The sequence below is a fragment of the Hydra vulgaris genome, chromosome 12 (genome assembly GCF_038396675.1).
Source record: "Hydra vulgaris chromosome 12, alternate assembly HydraT2T_AEP".
Taxonomy (NCBI): domain Eukaryota; kingdom Metazoa; phylum Cnidaria; class Hydrozoa; order Anthoathecata; family Hydridae; genus Hydra; species Hydra vulgaris.
The window spans coordinates 45,095,001-45,113,624 of NC_088931.1; the positions used below are offsets into that span (position 1 = coordinate 45,095,001).

General features: G+C 32.4%; 1 protein-coding gene across 5 annotated transcripts in view; it reads left to right on the plus strand.

The window, feature by feature from the left end:
• Positions 1-18,624, plus strand: part of LOC100215163 (dTTP/UTP pyrophosphatase) — a 129,486-nt gene that overhangs the window by 102,695 nt on the left and 8,167 nt on the right. The window contains exon 8 of one of the 5 annotated variants that reach the window (XM_065813410.1): positions 14,656-14,810. The exons of 1 other annotated variant lie outside the window; for it this stretch is intronic. In XM_065813410.1, coding sequence (XP_065669482.1) covers positions 14,656-14,777 — 122 coding nt within the window. In that variant the 3' untranslated portion in view covers positions 14,778-14,810. Of the gene's footprint in view, positions 954-3,037; positions 3,231-14,655; positions 14,811-18,624 lie in introns of those variants that run through there. 3 more of the 5 variants (XM_065813409.1, XM_065813411.1, XM_065813413.1) reach the window with 3 other exon arrangements.

Below are 18,624 nucleotides of genomic sequence, written 5' to 3' on the forward strand. Positions count from 1 at the left end.
AGTTGTCCATGTTTGGATGTAAAACTTTCATGCAGTCATAGAAGATGATTGAAATTAAAAGAAATGCTGAATTTTTATAAGCAAATGTAATATCAATTTTTAAACATGTTATAAAAAATTGAACTTTTAACATATCTTCAACATTTTTCCTATTACTCAAAACAACCCTGGATGTGTTTGGTAATACAAATTCTGTACTCTTAAGCACCTAGCCTCTGGGTAATGTAGGCTTACATTAGAATATTTTAAGTTTATTAGAAAGAAAATTTTGTTGATTCACTAGAAAAATAGTCAAACTCATTTAAAGCTGAAAATCAGTTTAAAAGTCATGTCTCAAAACCATCTGCTTTGAAAACAATAATTTTTATTCTAACTTGGATAATTAAAAACTCAACGCACTGACGAGCTATTATCTATCAAAACACTCTCAATAAATTGAAAGAATTCAAATGTATGGTTGTGTATAATGGCAGATATTTTTCATTCAAAAAGTACTTCGACAAAAAAAACCCTTCGTTTTTATAGCATTAAAATTGGTGGTAATAAATAACTTTTTCAAATTCTGGTTGTTTGCTTCCAGTCATTTTATATACAAAATTTACTTTTTTTTCTTGAATCCAAATGTCATACTTTTTTTAGCTGTAAAAAATAAGATATAGAATTTCAATACATTTTTTAAAAAAATTTATTTTTGCCTTTCTTTTTCTTATCTAAGTTTTTTATTTTTTTATTAGTATACGTATAGGTATATAGGTTAATGATTTTGACTAATATAAAAATGGTATAGATTTTTTATAATATGATAAAAATATTATGTATAATTTAACATTATACGTGCTTACATGGTTTATGATTGTTTTTAAATTACAAATGTTTTTAAATTATGAAATATTAATGAAAAGGAAATGTTGTAAAATTATTAGGAAATTTTATTAATGAAAAGGAAATGTTTTTATGGAATATTTGTGGTTTGTTATTTTATATAAATTTACATGAAATTTGTAAATAAAAGAGTTTGATTAAACAAATCACTTTAAAATATGACTGAGAAAAATAGTTTTGGTTATACAAAATGTTGTCCATTTGATGAATGTTTATGTGGGCAGCATTTTAGTTCAAGATTAACTGTATTATTAAAATGTAATAAGCTAACTAAAGTAATTGACGATGGTTTCACCGAAAAACATGTAATTTAAATAATAGACCTTACAAAACACTTTTTAAACTAAATCTTTTTATCGGGACTTTTTCATGATAGAGCTTATGGTACAAGCAAAATCGCTTTATGCGATGGGCATCAACAGTTAAGTTTTTGCAACATTTTTTATTAATTGTAACAATAAGTTTTAAAAAATAATTACTTAATTAGCATACAATTTGATTACAAACAGTTTGTAACGTTGTCAAAAAAAAATCAAGTTGTGTGCTAAATATCAAATCAATTTTTTGCATAGTAAATTTAAACATTTGAAATGTCAGCAGCCGCGTCGCAGTGGTTAGGGAATAAGTCTCCAATCTAGGTCTAGGGAATCTAGGTCTAGGGAATCTAGGTCTAGGGAATCTAGGTCTAGGGAATAAGACATAGTCTCCAAGATTTTTAAGTTTAAATCCCACTCAAATCACGCAAACGTTGTCAAAAAAAATCTCTCTAGCTAAGCTAGATATTGATTCACTTGGATTTTGTCACACTTTGTTCTTTAGTTCTTACAAATTTTCTTGGACCTCTATGGTTTAGTTTCCCTTTTCCACTTTTTTCTAGATCTTTAATGAATCGGTAAGCATTTGAATTATGAAGCTGTACTTTCACTGCTTTGCAAAGCAGTGAAAGTACAGCTTCGTAAGAGAATTCTCTCAAAAATGAAAATGAAAGATAAAAAGAGAGTCAAATCATTTTTTCGACAGCAAATTATTTTTTCATTTAGCAGAATGTCCAAAGAACGCCGCATGATATATAAAATTATTTTGAACGAATAATTATTAATTTTTGATTATTACTTTATATTCTGTATTATTGCTGATATATTGGGAGAAAAATACGGAAACAATATGCAATATTATTATTTATGAAGTAACAGATTTTTATTCACTATTCAGTACATTGTTTTTAAGATAATTTTTTCGATTTGATACACTTTAATTTGTTTATTAGAAAGCAGTGGTTTAGACAAGAAGACTTTAGAGCCACCTGGTAATCAACTCCCCCCCCCCTTACCCCCGATTATTAGATCTGGACTAAAATTCCCACCTCCCTTGTAATAAGGACTCGAGAGTAAGGGCTTTGGTATCTTCCTTTTAAGTAGTCTTAAGATTACTTCTATTATGAAAAAGTTTTTTTTTTCTTTTGTATAAATTTTGTTTAAATAAATTGTACCCAATTTGCTAAAATTTCTTTCTATTACTCTGGTGCTAAAGTATAATAATCTACCATTAGAAATTAGGAAAATTAACACGTTGACTAAATTTAAAAGTAAGTTAAAAATTCATTTTAAATAATGGTTTTTATAACATTTCTAAAAACCCTTTTGACCTCAATTGATTATGATTTTTATAATACTTTACAGCAGGACTTGCATTGATAACATGATCGTAATAATTTCTGAAGTAATTTATCTTGTATTTGTCAAATAAAAAAATAAAATAAAAATAATGTTAAGACTATTTTTTTACAATACCCCTAAAACTAAAAATAAATTTTTTTTAAACTTAAAAAAATCTGTTAAATACAGAATATAAGTAATAATTTAAATTAATTAATCATTCAAAATAATACATAATTAATTCAATATTAATTAGTTTATTGTTAATATTGGTAAGACCTTATTTAACCCTATTTTTTAACAAATAAATTAAAAATTTAAGATTATTTATTTTAAGTTAAGATTATATATTAGTTAATTAATTTTAAGCAAGCAGATAGCTCAAATTAAATGTGTTAAATTATCTTTCAAACAATAATTTACATTAATTCTACAATAACACTATTTGAAGCCTAATAATAAATTCTACATAAATTTATTTTCCTTAAAATGATGAAAAGATATGGTATTCAAGATAATGGAAGTACACTAGTTAAAAAAATCAATGGTTGTTTTTATAATGTGCAAGGTTTTCCTCTCTATAAATTTTGTGAAGAAGTTTATAATTGCTTTAAAGTGAATGACAAAAATATAAATATGTTTCGATTTCTTTAAGCTTTTGCTTTATTTAAAATATATAGCTGTTTAATTTGATTAACAGTTATAGAAAGTTTTAAAACTAAACGATTAACTTCATAAACACTTCTTTTAACTTCAATTAACTTCAAAGACAGTATTCGTAAACAGTATTTGAGTTAGTATTGTTATTTTTTTTGTTGTGCTTTTTAAACGACTAATAAGTTTCTAGATTAGAATTTAATAAATGTCTTGATAAAAATTGGTAGTATTTTTACCAGATTTAAAAAAAAAAAATTTTATATCACTGTATTTAAAATATAGCAATTTGCTATTAAATCCAGCAAAAATACTCCCACACGGCAACTGCCTGGCCGAAAGAACATTCTTAATGAATGTAACAAACCTAGAGCTGAACAGGCAAGCAAAAAATAAAGTTCAAACAGGTAGTTAAGATTGTCTGAAACTTTGATATTTATACCTGTAATTAAGATGTGGAAGATACAATTACTTCACCTTAATCGTAATTTTTGTTGTAATTAATTTCGCAATTGATCGAATAGTTGTTAAAAACCTATCTAATCAATTTTTAAGAGATTTCAGCTTTTAAAGCTTACAAATTACATTTTAAGATTTTTCATTTATTCACAAAAGCGCCATTTTAACTGGAATAATTATACAACAAAGACTATATCGGGTTTGAAATCATTTTTGGCTTCGTTCTCCCTCCAGCTATTATATCTCTTTGGTTAAATATACTCGAAGCTTAGCCTAACACGTCTTAGATGACGTAATACGCGATATGCGAGGCTTCAGTACAAATTTCGACTTAAGGTTTTTTAGACTTATGGTTTATTCTAAATTTAAAGCTAAATTGAGCTTAAACAGTATTTACTTATGAGTCGTTACTCTCGTTTCCTAACACAATAGAGGGAGGGGATTTACATTTAGCATTTCAGTTGGCAAGTTTTGAAGTATTGTTGGCAAATGTCATACATCGACCCTTTTTTTTTTGTTCACTGCAATTACAGTTGAACTTATTTAAAACTCAATATGACGTATTGACGTATAGATTTTTGAAAATGGTTTACACACTTTTACATACCTTTAATAAATAAAAAGACTTCAGGTTTTTTTTTAATTCAAAAAGACTTGATGGAAAAAAAACAGCTGTTAGAATCAGTAGTTATTTAATAAATAAAATTCTTAAATCAATTTAACCGAGCCAAAAATCTGCAAACATGTTAATAAGTACGCAGTAAAATCACTGATTTAGAACCCTCTCCCCCATTGTACACACCTGTATACTTTCAACGATCTAACCCCTTCTGCGTAAGTACGCATTATTTATTTTTTTCTAAAGCATTAAAATCAAAATCTTTTTTAGTAAATTCGTCATTACTCTGTTGCATAACATAATATAGCATAATAAACATAACATTTTTTTTTTAAACTTGTGAAATTCAATGCTTTTGTTATTAAAATAAAAAAATTTTTGTTCAATGGTTTTTACTTCCTTTGCTAAAATTTTATGGCCTAAAAACTCCACTTCTGTTTGATCAAATAAATATTTCTCTACAGTGGCGGATCCAAGATTTTGAAGGAGGGGGTGGCTACATTATAGAAAAATACTTGATTTTAACTTACAAAATTTTATGATTTTTTACATGTTTTAGAAATAATTATTTGTCATCCAAAGCACATTACCTATTCATTGAAACATAATATACAAACATAAACTACTAAACACAGTCATAAAAAAGAGATTGTGCTTGCATCCTACGTGGATGTAGTGCAATGTCGTGTCAATAGTCGTGTAAATTGTTATAATGTATCCCAATCACACACAAATCTGACAATCTATTAGTTGTCATCGTTGTTCGTAAATATGAATGAATGCGGCGTACACAAGAGAATAAACGCTCCGCCTCACAACTGCCAATTGGCAAAGTTGCCAGAATGAGGAATAACTCACGATAATTAGGAAAGAATGTGGAGTCAACATGATGCTGAAGTAGTTGCATGATTGTCATTCCACAAAAATTGTTCTCAACACATAAATGTTTCCATTGCTGCAACTTATTATTCAGACCATATGGGTTTGGAAGAATTCCATGCCATTTATCCACTTGTTGCTTTAACAATGTTTCCAACTCTTCATTGTCTTTGGTGATAATAACTTCTAGAATCAAAGAACGAAATTCATAATGTGCTCTCTTATTTTCTGTAAAGCATGCTGCCAACTCAGATGAAACCTTGTCGAGGAATAGAATGGCGACATTACGCTTGTAGTACTCAAAAGGTGAGGTAGCAGGTATATTTGAGCGGTGGATTTGACGACTACAAAGCCTTGGAGTTTCTTCAGTACAATTTACAGACTGCGCAATTTTCTTGGCTTTAAGATAAATGGTAGAAGACCAGTCATCAGCATTTGTGCGGAGTGTAGAATAGAAAAAAGAAATTTGCAAAACTTTTTGGAAGGCCAGATAAACCTCCATTAACTCACCCTGAAGAAATGATACAATTGGTTGCATTGGCTGTAAACCTTCCTTTTCCACAACAAAATTAATAATGTGGTCGTAATTAGTAAATGTTTGTCGTAATCCATTGGCTTTTGACCGAGTCTCAGAATCCCAATTCCAACTTTTTGGTTCTAAATCATCATAGAGATCAATGTCATCTGATGGTGTTACAATTTCATCAAGAGTGCGAATAATATGAATGTAAAGTTCATCAATAGTATTGAATGTGCTGTGACGCTCAAGCCATCGTGTTTGGCAAAGGTTCTTCAACTTTGTCTTTTTTAATTCAGGCGCTTGAGTAGAAATAACTCGTTGGAGAATGCGTTGTCGCTTTGGTGAGTTATCAAAAAATGAAAACAGTTGTTGGCAGGAACCCATCATATTTCTAATAGATGAGATCTCACATCCATAGCAAATTGTTAGATTTAGGGAGTGACACATCCTTGATAGTCTGCATATGGTGCCCATTTTTTAACAAAAGTCTGTACCCCTTTTCTGTCTGAACTCATAGACGCCGTTGTATCATATGATTGTCCTTTGCAATCTTTGATGTTAATACTTTCTTCTTCTAGTGGATTTGTCTCATCGACAATTATCGAAAGATGTGGACAAGCTTTTAGACACTTACGAAAATAGTCACGAATCAAGTCAGCGGCAATGTTGATTATCTCATTTTGTATAGTTTTGCTAGTATATAGTGCGTTTTTCGGTCCATTAAGTAGGTGTTTCTTTAAAACTGGATTTTGCTATTCAAGATGACGGATCAGAGCAGTAAAATTCCCTTCATTTGTTGTCGGATTTTCAGAAAATATATATATATAGCAATGCAGCATATATCATTTATCAAACAATACAATTTATCTTAAAATTAAATAAGTAAACCCACCAAAAATTTATTTTTCTTTTCAAAATTTTTAGTGCATTCTTACGACACTATTTTTTTTAGTAGAACCGTAAATTTTTTGTGGGTGACAGGTATCCAGTGTTTCCACATAAAAAGTAAAATACAATCATGATCGGATGCCAGTAAGTTATAAATAATGGCATCGGCTCTTTCAAAACCTGACTTTTTCATACACACTCTCCCCTATTTATTTGTTAAAATTATGGAATAAAGGAGGGGAGGGTGGCTAGCCCCCCCCATTCCCCCCATCCCCCACCCTGGATCCGCCACTGCTCTACATTAAGGGTAACTCAATTTTCAGCAGTTTTAGCAATGCTACAAGGTTTTCGTTATATTCTATTTCTGTATTTCCAAAAACTTAAAAATCATCCATACTTTTAACCACTCCTTTAAGACCATCAATAGCTTTATCCATTTTTTTACTAAAATTTCAGGGAGTGACGTTAATCCAAATGGACCACTCGTCGGGCAGAACCGCCCAAAATGTGTCGTAAACGTACATTTTAACTGACTTTCAATATCCATTGGTAACTGCTAATATCCTGAGTTAGCGCCTAATTTTACCATATATTCCAAGTTGGGCCAATGTATCGTCTACACTTGAATTCATGCTTGGTGTCTTTCTTTAATTGTGTTAAATCAATACAGATACGAAGTAGTCCATTTGGTTTTTTCACAACTACTATTGGATGACACCAGTCTGTAGGTTGATCTTCTATTTTGATAACACCCATCTCTTTCATACGCTCTAGCTCTAGCTTTAACGGTTCTAGTAGTAGGAACGCTACTCGTCGTGGCGCTCCAATGTGGTAAAGTGTTATATTTTCTTGGGTTGTTATATGTACAGGGTCACCTTTAATAGTCCCTGATCCTTTGAATACTGAAGGAAACTGTTCTATAATGTTACTTTTTGATTTTGAAATCATAGCACACATAAATCGTTCATGTCTATTTTAACTAGGTTAAACTTTTGTAAGGCAGGTCTTCCTAATAAAGCAGTTTGCACATTATCACAAACATATATAGTAATTAATTCACTGTTCTGAACGTTTATAGAAAATGAGTCAATTTTAAATGTTATTTTTCCATATTTTACTTTTAATTGAATTTCCCAAGATCTGTCTGCACAATCTGCTTCAAATTGTGGGGAATTTTTTAATACTTTCCCTGAGACACTAATGATTTCACTCGTTTATCAATTTTATTTTATTTTCATCTGACTGCGAATAAATTATTTACAAATATCACCTTTTTTATATAAAGTTTAGAACCACAAAATAAATAAACTTAATTACAAGTAATTACGTTGGCGTAATTTTCCCATACCTCTACGAAGACCACATCATTTCAAATACATTAATGTTTATATTAAGAAACAACCGCTAATTGTTGTTAGTATCTTGGAAGACGTAATTCACCACACACTCCCCCGATTAAAGCTGAGACTTCGGCTTTAATCAGCCATCTCGTCTTCCATGATGGAACTGATTATTTGTCGTGCATTTAATTTCGCCTGTCTTGGTTCTCTTTTCAAGGTATCCTCTTCGGCCTTGGTTTCTAAATTCTCTTCCGATTCGATTCCGCTTTCTGCCCCACACCCCATTTCCAAGTCGCACACCAACTGAATTGGTCGTTCAATTACATAACCATTTCCAAGACGTATTTTAAAGCCACGAATAACTCCATCCTTCCCCTTAATGTTGTTTTCAATTCGACCAATGTTGAGAAGAGCCTTGTCCTTCTTAAGTGTTAGTAACCACTTCCCTGTTGCCACAAACGTTTTTGCGTTATCACTAATCATCATTTGTGGTGGTCCTTTTCTTACAACAAACTCCTTTAAAATTCTCTGAAATTCTCCTGCCGTTAGGTCATGACAAAGTGTAAGGTAGACAGCTCTTGTACATGCGCATGTAAACAGTGCAACATAACATTTTTCAACCAACTTCCCTTGCGCTTTATACTTTAGCGGACCGGCAAAATCAACACCTGTAACCGTAAACGGTTCGATATTTTCAGTTCTAAAACGTGGTAACATTGCTCTTGTTGGCGGTAACAGCGGTTTCACTCTATATCTCTTACATAGATTGCATTCACGAATGACCTTCTTTACAGCAACTCTCAAATTTGGTATCCAAAATCTTTCTCTAATGCTACTCATTGTATCTCCTACTCCCCCGTGTAACGTTTTCGCGTGATGATACTCAATAATTTTTAGAGTTAGTTGAAAACCTTTTGGTACAAATATTGGATTATACCCAGAGACTTTTCCATGACACCTCCAAAGCTGTTTTTCATCCTGTTTAAGTTCCACATTGGACTTTATCGCAACAGCTTCTTGTAGCAACTTAAGATTCACCAACTCCGCTTCTATCATCTCTTCAGCATTCAGTGGTCCTGTTATTTTTTCTTCATTCCGACAATTGTAAATAAACCTTTTTATGAAAGATGATATTCTTATGATTTTCCAATACTTGTGTTTACTCAATATTTCCTTAAATATATGAAGTCCCTTTATTTCTTCTGTTGCCATACTGACGTTCTCTCTTAAATGAATAGTTTCACATAATGCGTTCGGCGTTTCAAATATTTCTGGTTGAATTGGCCAATTTTCTTTGTGTTTTAACCATATAGGTCCATTGAACCACAAACTTGTTAGTTTCTCAGGACTTACTCCTCTTGTTCCAAGATCACTTGGGTTTTCTTTTGTTGGGACATAAAGCCATTTTACTTCTCCATTTAATAATATCTGTTGAACTCGGTTCCTGACAAATTGTGACCAACTGCCCCTTTCTTTTAACCAATAAAGTACTGCAGTACTGTCAACCCAATGATATACTTCAATAATATTATACTTGTTCAATGTCTTCCTAACGTGATTCATTAACTTGCTCAAGGTGTGTGCTGCTACCAGCTCCAGTCTAGGAATACTAAGATCCCTTGGTGCGATCCGTGCTTTCGCTACAAGTAAGTTACTGGTTTTCGAATATCGGTGGCTCACTGCAATGTAGATGCATGCACATACTGCTGATTTACTTGCATCTGAAAATCCATGGAGCTCCATTTCAATACTTCTTTCAGACAGAACGCTCCGCGGAATTGAAATAGTTCTTTTAATTCGTATTGCCTTGATCCAGGTCTTCCATTCTTCTGAAAGTTCATATGGAATTTGTTGATCCCATCCGAGTTTTAACAAGCATAGCCGACTGTATAATATTTTTCCAGTGATTAAAATAGGTGCACTAAATCCCAATACGTCAAAAACACTGTTAATGGCGGATAGCATTTTCCTTTTTGTTATCACTTCTTTATCTCCACTATTGATGCAAGCAGTAAAGTCAATCGATAGTTGATCCGTTTCTTTGTTCCAAGGAATCCCAAGTATTTTTGTTGATTTGCCCTCAGCGTTGCTTTCCAATTTGCTCACGTTGCTATGCCATTTGTGCAGCTGGAACCCAGCTTTCATTAAGATTTGCGTTGATTCATTTTTAAACCTGATAAGTTCATCTTCCGTTTCTCCACCTGCTTGTATATCATCGACATAAGTATCTTCTTCCAAAGCAAGCACCGTTTTAGGATAAATGTCCTTGTATTTTGATATATGCTTTTTAATGGTAGCACCAAGAATGTAAGGGCTTGAACTTGAACCAAAAATCACCCTTGTAAATCGTAAATCCGTTAATTCCATATTCTTCAAGTCCTTATACCAAATTAAGCGTTGTGCGTCTCTATCCATTTCGTGTATTCGAATTTGTAGAAACGCCTTCTTCACGTCAGCTAAAACGCAGAGTTTATTCATTCGATTTCGTACGAGTATGTCAAAAATTAATGGTTGCAGCGATGGTCCCACTTCTAGACAGTCGTTTAATGAAGGTGACTGAGCGTCTTTTCTAGCTGAACAATCATAAACAATTCTCATTTTTGTTGACTCGGCATTTTCCTTGACTACTGCTTGATGAGGAACGTAGTGAATAATTTCTCCCGTAGGTTTTTCTGGTGCCATTTCCAATATTCCCTCATTGATCTGTTCCATCATTATTTCATTATACTGTTCTAGTTTTTTAAGTTTTTTCAATCGAGTCGTCACACTTCCCAATCTTTTAAGAGCCAGGTTTCTGTTATTTGGTAGTTTAACAACACCCTTTTTCCACGGCATTCTGGTTTCATAGAAACCTTCTTCGGTTTGATGCAGTTTTTCGCTGAAGTCTTGGTGGAACATTGACTCACTATTTGTGTCCGATAATCCAAGTACTTCTAAACTACACATTTGCTCAAACTCATCACGACCAGTGTTCAATAAGAAACTTCTCTCAATACCTGAACTAAATTGTGTTCGTCTCCCAGAAAGAGTCCATCCCAACATCGTTAATTCGGCTCCGGGATCTTTATCCGGATTTTTTCCGAGAACTACCGGTTCCGTGGTTTTTATTCGCTGATAATCAGCCGCACCGAGTATAATGTGAACAGGTTGAAGTTCGTCACTCCCTTCATCATCGCTAAATTTCAGCCTCCTCAATTTTGCAAAATGCTTCTTAACATCCTTGATCATCGGATTCGGTAAAAAGGTGAGTGTTTCCTTTTCTGCGTTGGCGCATTCGACTTTGATGCTAAATTCCGGTATTGTCGTTGATTCTAGCGTAACCTTATATATTTCCACACGCTTGTCCACAGTTCCATAGAGCTGTTCAATACTTTTATATTCCTTTCGTGTAGGTTTCAACTTTAGTTTTGTTATCAAATTCGTACATATATAGGAACTTCCAGCACCCGTATCCAACATTATCCTTACTTTTTCACCATTTACTTTTGCGATCACTGTTGGGTGAATAGTTGTGCTTGCATTAAGCACCGTTCCCATGTTTTCTTTTTTATTTTCAATGTTACCATCCATTGTTGCGTTCCTATCTTGACAAATGGACGTGTGATGTTTTTTGTTGCACTTTCTGCATCCTCTTGATTTACAATTTACCGCCGAGTGTCCGTAACCAATGCAGTTATAACATAATCTTTTGTTTGTTAAAATCTCCCTGCGTCTTGCAACAGTTAGTACTTTTGTACAATCTTCGCTTTTGTGATTTTGTAACCCACAGTAGACACATCCATGCTTTCCACTAGTTGCCCTGGTTTCTTTGTCATAAAGACTGCCATTGTATTGTTTAAACGTAGTGCTTCGATGTTCATAGGGCCTTGACTGAACGTTCGTGTTCTTTTTATCGCCCTTTGTTTGTTCGTCGCTTGAGTTAAAAGTTGAGTTCAACGGATTCCTTTCAATGTACTTTTGCAACTTTTCGACAAGTTGCTCCAGTCCCCATTCTCCCCATCCATCATCGTTTTGTGTAAGTATTTCACGAACTGGTCCAAGTTTATCCATCAATGAATACACGAATGATTGAGCCGTTTGTAGTTTCTGCATAGTTTTCAATGTTCGTACAGTTCTTGCAAGCTTGTTGTAAAAGTCGTGAACTTCTTTGATTTTGTACGAGCTATGTATAGCCGTCAATCCTTCCAAATCTTTAATCAATGCTTTGTGAACCCAAATATCTTTTCCGTAAGTTTCTTGTAGTATGCGTTTAGCTTCATCGTATCCTTCCAACGAATGAGGTAAACCAAGTATATCCTCCCTGGGCTTTCCTTCGACAAGTTCCAGCAAGTAGTTGAATTTGCTGATGTTCGATATGTTTGAGTTGTCAACTTCTACCGTGAATTGATTCCAAAATCGCAACCAGTCTTTATAATCGCCATTAAATTTTGTAATTGTGTACTTTTGAAGTTTGACAGATTGTTTAGTAGCTTCGTTTTCGTTTCCAAGAGATTTACGCAATGTTTCTTTCATTTTTAGTTTCTTTAAATACCATTCTTCTTCGCTTTGAAGTTTTCTCAATGAGGCTTGTTCTGCTTCTTTTTGAATCGTTAACTGCTGTTCCACTATTTGTTTTTCATACTCAAATTTTCTGACGCATTCGTTTTTATTTATCGAATCCAACTTGTCAACCATTTTGTTTTTGATTTCAATTGCTGCTTCTACTTCCATTACTGGTTTCGAAAGCCATTCTTCAACTGAATCGATGCTTTCGCCGTCGTCAAGCATTTTCCTGGTCAGCTCATCCTTTGCCATTTCAAATCTTCCCAATAAATTTGTTATTTTGTCCAGCGCCAAGATTATGCTTGATTTGTCGCCATTAATCGTGTTGCGTTCTATGTTTTTAATGTTTATTCTTATCATGCTGACTTCTCTTTGGTAAATTCGCTCTTGGTCCATTCTTTACTAACTCGTAGGTTTCGTAGGTCCTGGCAGGGTCGCCACCTTTTAGTGTGGGGAATTTTTTAATACTTTCCCTGAGACACTAATGATTTCACTCGTTTATCAATTTTATTTTATTTTCATCTGACTGCGAATAAATTATTTACAAATATCACCTTTTTTATATAAAGTTTAGAACCACAAAATAAATAAACTTAATTACAAGTAATTACGTTGGCGTAATTTTCCCATACCTCTACGAAGACCACATCATTTCAAATACATTAATGTTTATATTAAGAAACAACCGCTAATTGTTGTTAGTATCTTGGAAGACGTAATTCACCACAAAATCTTCCTAAAAACAACGCACCTAGATAATGCATACTTGACGAATTTTTACAATCGTTCTATTGATCAACATATCTATCAGGAATATTTGGTTTTGCTTTTAGGCAAACTGAACTATTTGAAAATTGATTCATAATGCTACAGTCTCTGCACTTTTTACCCCGTGCTGGACACGATCCCCGAATAAAAGGATGCTTTTTTAAACAGAATTTACATACCAATGAATTAATTTTAAAATCTCTATTATCACTGTTGTGTGTGGGTGAATTAAATTTGTTTTTACTGCACAATTGTTTACCAATACGATCTACACTTTCACTGCTATTATTTCGCAACTCAGATACACCATCTTGTGCTTTTTTCTGAAGAACGACAAATTTCTATTGCTTTATCGAGTGTCAAAGTTTTTTCAGAAAGTAATTTCTCACGTACTTTGTCACACCGTATTCCATATACAATTTTTTGATTCGTAAATGTTTCGAGAGCAAGAAATATTGGCGCGATATTAGTGTCAATATTGGCACAATATTGGAAAACATATTGGCCCAATATAAAAATGTGAACATTTTAACGATATTGGCCAACATTGTTTACGTGATATCGGCCCGATATTAATTTTATATATTGGCACAATATTTAAATGTAACATCGGCGCAATATTGGTGGATAAATTGGCCCAATATAAAAATGTGAACATTCTAACGATATTGGCCGACATTGTTTACGTGATATAGAGCCAATGATAATTTTATATATTGGGACACTAAAACAATGTGAGCATACTAACGATATTGACCTGTTTACTAATTGTAATAAACTGAATAAACTTTAACATATATATATATATATATATATATATATATATATATATATATATATATATATATATATATATATATATATATATATATATATATATATATATATATATATATATATATATATATATATATATATATATATATATATATATATATATATATATGTATATATATAACTGATATTGCAGACAATAGTCAGCGATATGACGTCACGCTGATTTAGGGACAGGCGAGGGCTTCAGTACATACATCGACTGATTTAGGGAGAACTCGCAAGGGAGTTAATAACACATCGAAGGGTTTGGGTTCGGGCAGGGATCAATTTATTTTCATTATTCTTCCTTTTTCCTCTTCTTTTTCTACTAAATGTTACTAAAAGAAAAGTAAGCAATTTTATGACGTTTTGCTTACCTATACATGCCGATGTAGATATATATATATATATATATATATATATATATATATATATATATATATATATATATATATATATATATATATATATATATATATATATATGTATATATATATATATATATATATATTTATAAGTAAGTATACAAACTAAAAAATATCAAATTAATTAATTATTCAATATAATTATATATTAAACAGTTTATATAATGTAAATATTGAAAAATTCTTCTTTTTAAAACGTTTTATTTAGTTCCGAGAAGCTGTTTTCAACGGTTAGTAAACTCTCCTTTCGAAAATTATTTTCGGAGCGCCGTTTACGCCCTCCATCTCGATCGCTGGATTGTGCTAAAAAACAGCCAATACGCACTTTGATCTGCTTCTCATTTGAGTCAGGGAATTTTCTTCTTACTGCAGCTAAAAATATAAAAAAAAAAATTATTAATACAATTAATTACTGTATATATAGAGTACCGTATGCAGTGGCGTAGGAAGGTTTTTAAACGCTTGAAATAACCAACTTTTAAACACAAAAAATATTCCAAATTCATGTTTCATGTTTAAACTATTCAGCGTTCAGTTTTTATAACCATGTAAGTTTACTGTCCCCCTCGATTTGAGGGGGAAGTAAACTTTACATGGTTATAAAAACTGAACACTAAATAGTTTAAACATGAAATTTAAAATATGTCGATGAATACATAACTAAATTATAATTATGAAAAAATGAATAATTCAACTCCTTGCTCTCACGTTTGGGGTAGGGGGCTAAAAAACTTTAGGGTTTCTTGTTCCCATTCTCCTATCACATTAATTTTTTATCTGAAGAATCTTTTCATCATTAATATAAAATTAAAAAAAATTTTTTGTGTTTAAAAGTTGGTTATTTCAAGTATACCAAAGACTCTAATTTATTTTTATCTTGAAGTTTACGTTCTAAGACCTCTTCCTCCGTTTGCATCGGCAAACAATTTTTTTTTTTATACATCTTCGCTTCCAACAAGGCTGCAAGCAGCCACTAATTAAAGTTGGAAGTCACTGAAAGAGAAAAGATGAAGATTGTAGAGCAAGATAACGATTGACGGACGACTTAAAAGATTGCAAATTATTTGAATCAGGAAAGCAAGATAAAGGAAGCGAATTCCAAAGAGCTGATGTTCAAAGAAAATAACTAGACGAATAAGCGTTTTTGGATCACTTAGGAACAGTCACAGAAAAAGGATGACACTTAATTGAATGACGAGTAACATGAGAATGAATTATAGTAGATGGCACAAGAGACGCTAGCTCTTTAGAGCAGTGCCCATTATAGTATTTGTAGAAAAGAGAAAGAGAAGCAACATTACGACGATGTGATAATGGTTGGAGGTTGGCTGCAAGAGCAGGTCCAACAATGTTTACAATGCGTTTTTGCACCTTGTCTAAAAGAGAAAGGGCATCATTAGAAGATCCGCCCCAGATATGGCAACAGTATTCCATACAAGGCCGGATTTGAGATTTATAGAGATAGAGAATAGAATCTAAAGTAAGAAAGTGACGAGCTCGATAAAGAGATGCAACCTTAGCAGATGCTAATTTTGCAACTGATTTGATGTATGGTTTCCAAGAAAGATTGAAAGTAAGAGTTAATCCTAGAAGATGAAGAGTAGGTGACTCATTGAGTATGTCACTGTTCATAAATATAGGAAGATCTAAATTATTGCGATAACGATTGTCTGAAAAAAATTGAGTTTTATCTGAATTAAAGTTCACCAGCCACTATGAGCCCCATGCTGTAGCAGAAGTGAGATCCTTTTCAAGCTCAAATGCCCCCTCCAAGCAATCGGAGGGTGTTGGTTTCTTATCACGACAAGAATAAATGATAGTATCATCTGCAAACAATGCCACCTTAGATGTGAGAATATCTGGAAGATCGTTATTGTAAATTAAAAAGAGTATAGAGCCAAGGATAGAACCTTGAGGAACCCCTGAAGTTATAGAATAAGAAGAAGAGTGTTGTCCATCGAGGACAACTTTTATGCTACGATTGGAAAGGAAGGATTCAATGATCTTAAAGATGTTCCCGGATACACCATAAGAAGAAAGCTTATGGAGTAGACCAGCATGCCAAACTTTATCAAAAGCTTTTGAAATATCAAGAGTGATGGCCTTAACCTCTCCACCTTCATCTAATGCACGATAAAACCTGTCAGTTATTACTGTTAGCAAATCAACTGTAGAACGAGAAGATCGAAATCCATATTGATGGTCAGAAAGTAAGTTATTAGATTCAAGATGAGAAATTAAGTGTTTGTTAATTAAAGATTCAAAAACCTTGCTTATGATAGGAAGAAGACTTATGGGACGGTGGTTAGACGAATCAGATCGCTCTCCAGAATTTTTGAAGATAGGGATAACAGATGCCGCTTTCCAGCAGGCTGGAAAGCAAGACTCTGATAAGCACTTGTTGAATAGTTTTGAGAGTATAGATGACAGCTCCGGAGAACAATTCCATTCTAAAAATGGAATTGAGCTCTGAGTCACAGCAACTCCATGAATGAAATTAGAACTTAAAAGCTTCTCTATGTTACTAATCTTTGAGTTTATTTTCTTTATTTCGTATTGGATGCTTCTTAGAAGCTCAAAGCTTTTTCTTTCAAAAACTACAATTACATTAATTAAAATTCAAATTAGTAAATTTTGATTATAAATTACAAGATAAACTTTATTTTATTGATGATACAAAAAGTCCTAAAAATCTTATAAAAGAATCAGTGAAACAAAAAGAAATGATAAATCAAATCACCAGCAAATCTTTTCTCAATAGCAGTGATAGATGTTGATAAATTATCATCATTTGTTATTAATGGCTGAGATGAAAAGAGAGTAATTTCTGTTTGGTCAAATAAATTAATTTGTTCATTTTCATTATCTTGCTCATCATCGGTGCTTACTGAATGATTTTTTTTTTTTTAGATAGAGATGCAAGTTGCTTTCCTTTAGATTTTTTTAATGGAGGTGCTTTCTCTAGGCTATCATCATTTGTTTCGGCATTTGAAGTATAAGCCAGTATTTCAATTTTCTGAAATGCTGCTTCATAACTGTCTTTAACAAATATGAAATATTATTATTTCATTTAATATATTTATTTATACGATTAATACTTAATCAAAAAAATTGAACAACTTGACAATTTACCTCTAAATAATTTAAGTGAAACATTTGAATTAAGTGGTAAAAATATTAAAGCTAAGTATATATATCTACATTGGAATGTATAGGTAAGCAAAATGTCACAAAATTGCTTACCTTTCTTTTAGTAACATTTAGTAGAAAAAGAAGACGGAAAAGGAAGAATAATGAAAATAAATTGATCCCTGCCCCAACTCAAACCCTTCGATGTGTTATCAACTCCCTTGCGAGTTCTCCCTAAATCAGTCGATGTATGTACTGAAGCCCTCGCCTATCCCTAAATCAGCGTGACGTCATATCGCTGACTAATGTCTGCAATATCAGTTATATCATAACTAACTGGGTTATTGAATTGAAAATAAGGCATTAGTCAGAAATTAAATTTTAACTACGACTTTTTGACCAGAGTCCCAGGAGTCTCTAATTTATACCCTGGAGTCTGTAGTCCCTAAAAATGGGTAAGACTTGACATCCCTGACACACACACACACACACACACACACACACACACACACACACACACACACACACACACACACATATATATATATAAACAAAGTTGCAATATATAGATATAATATTAAATATCTGCAAATTTATGATGCAACAATGGAAATGCAACAAAATATTTTCCTCGTGGAAATAATAAACATTTTCTTGTTATTGTTGTCAAAGGAAATGCAAACAATTGGTCTGACAATTTTGTTACTCGAAACACATTTAGCTGAGCAGAGTTACAAGGATATTTGTAAAGTCCTTTTTTAACCCCAAATACTTTTGCACAATCATAACTTCATCACTTTCAATTATGTTAATAATTACAACAACATTTTCATTTTTAAGTAAAGCGCAATTGTTGCAATTTAATGTGGAATAAGTAAACCCAGCATAGACAAATTCACTGTATTCTTTTCCGCAATATCCTAATGTTGGACCTTCATTGTGAGATTTTTGAAGAAGTGTTTGAAAATCAACAGAATGGGCAATGTTGGCTTTTTCTCCTCTTTCGGATAAACGTCGACACACCTGCTGGAGTGGCATTCGACCAGAT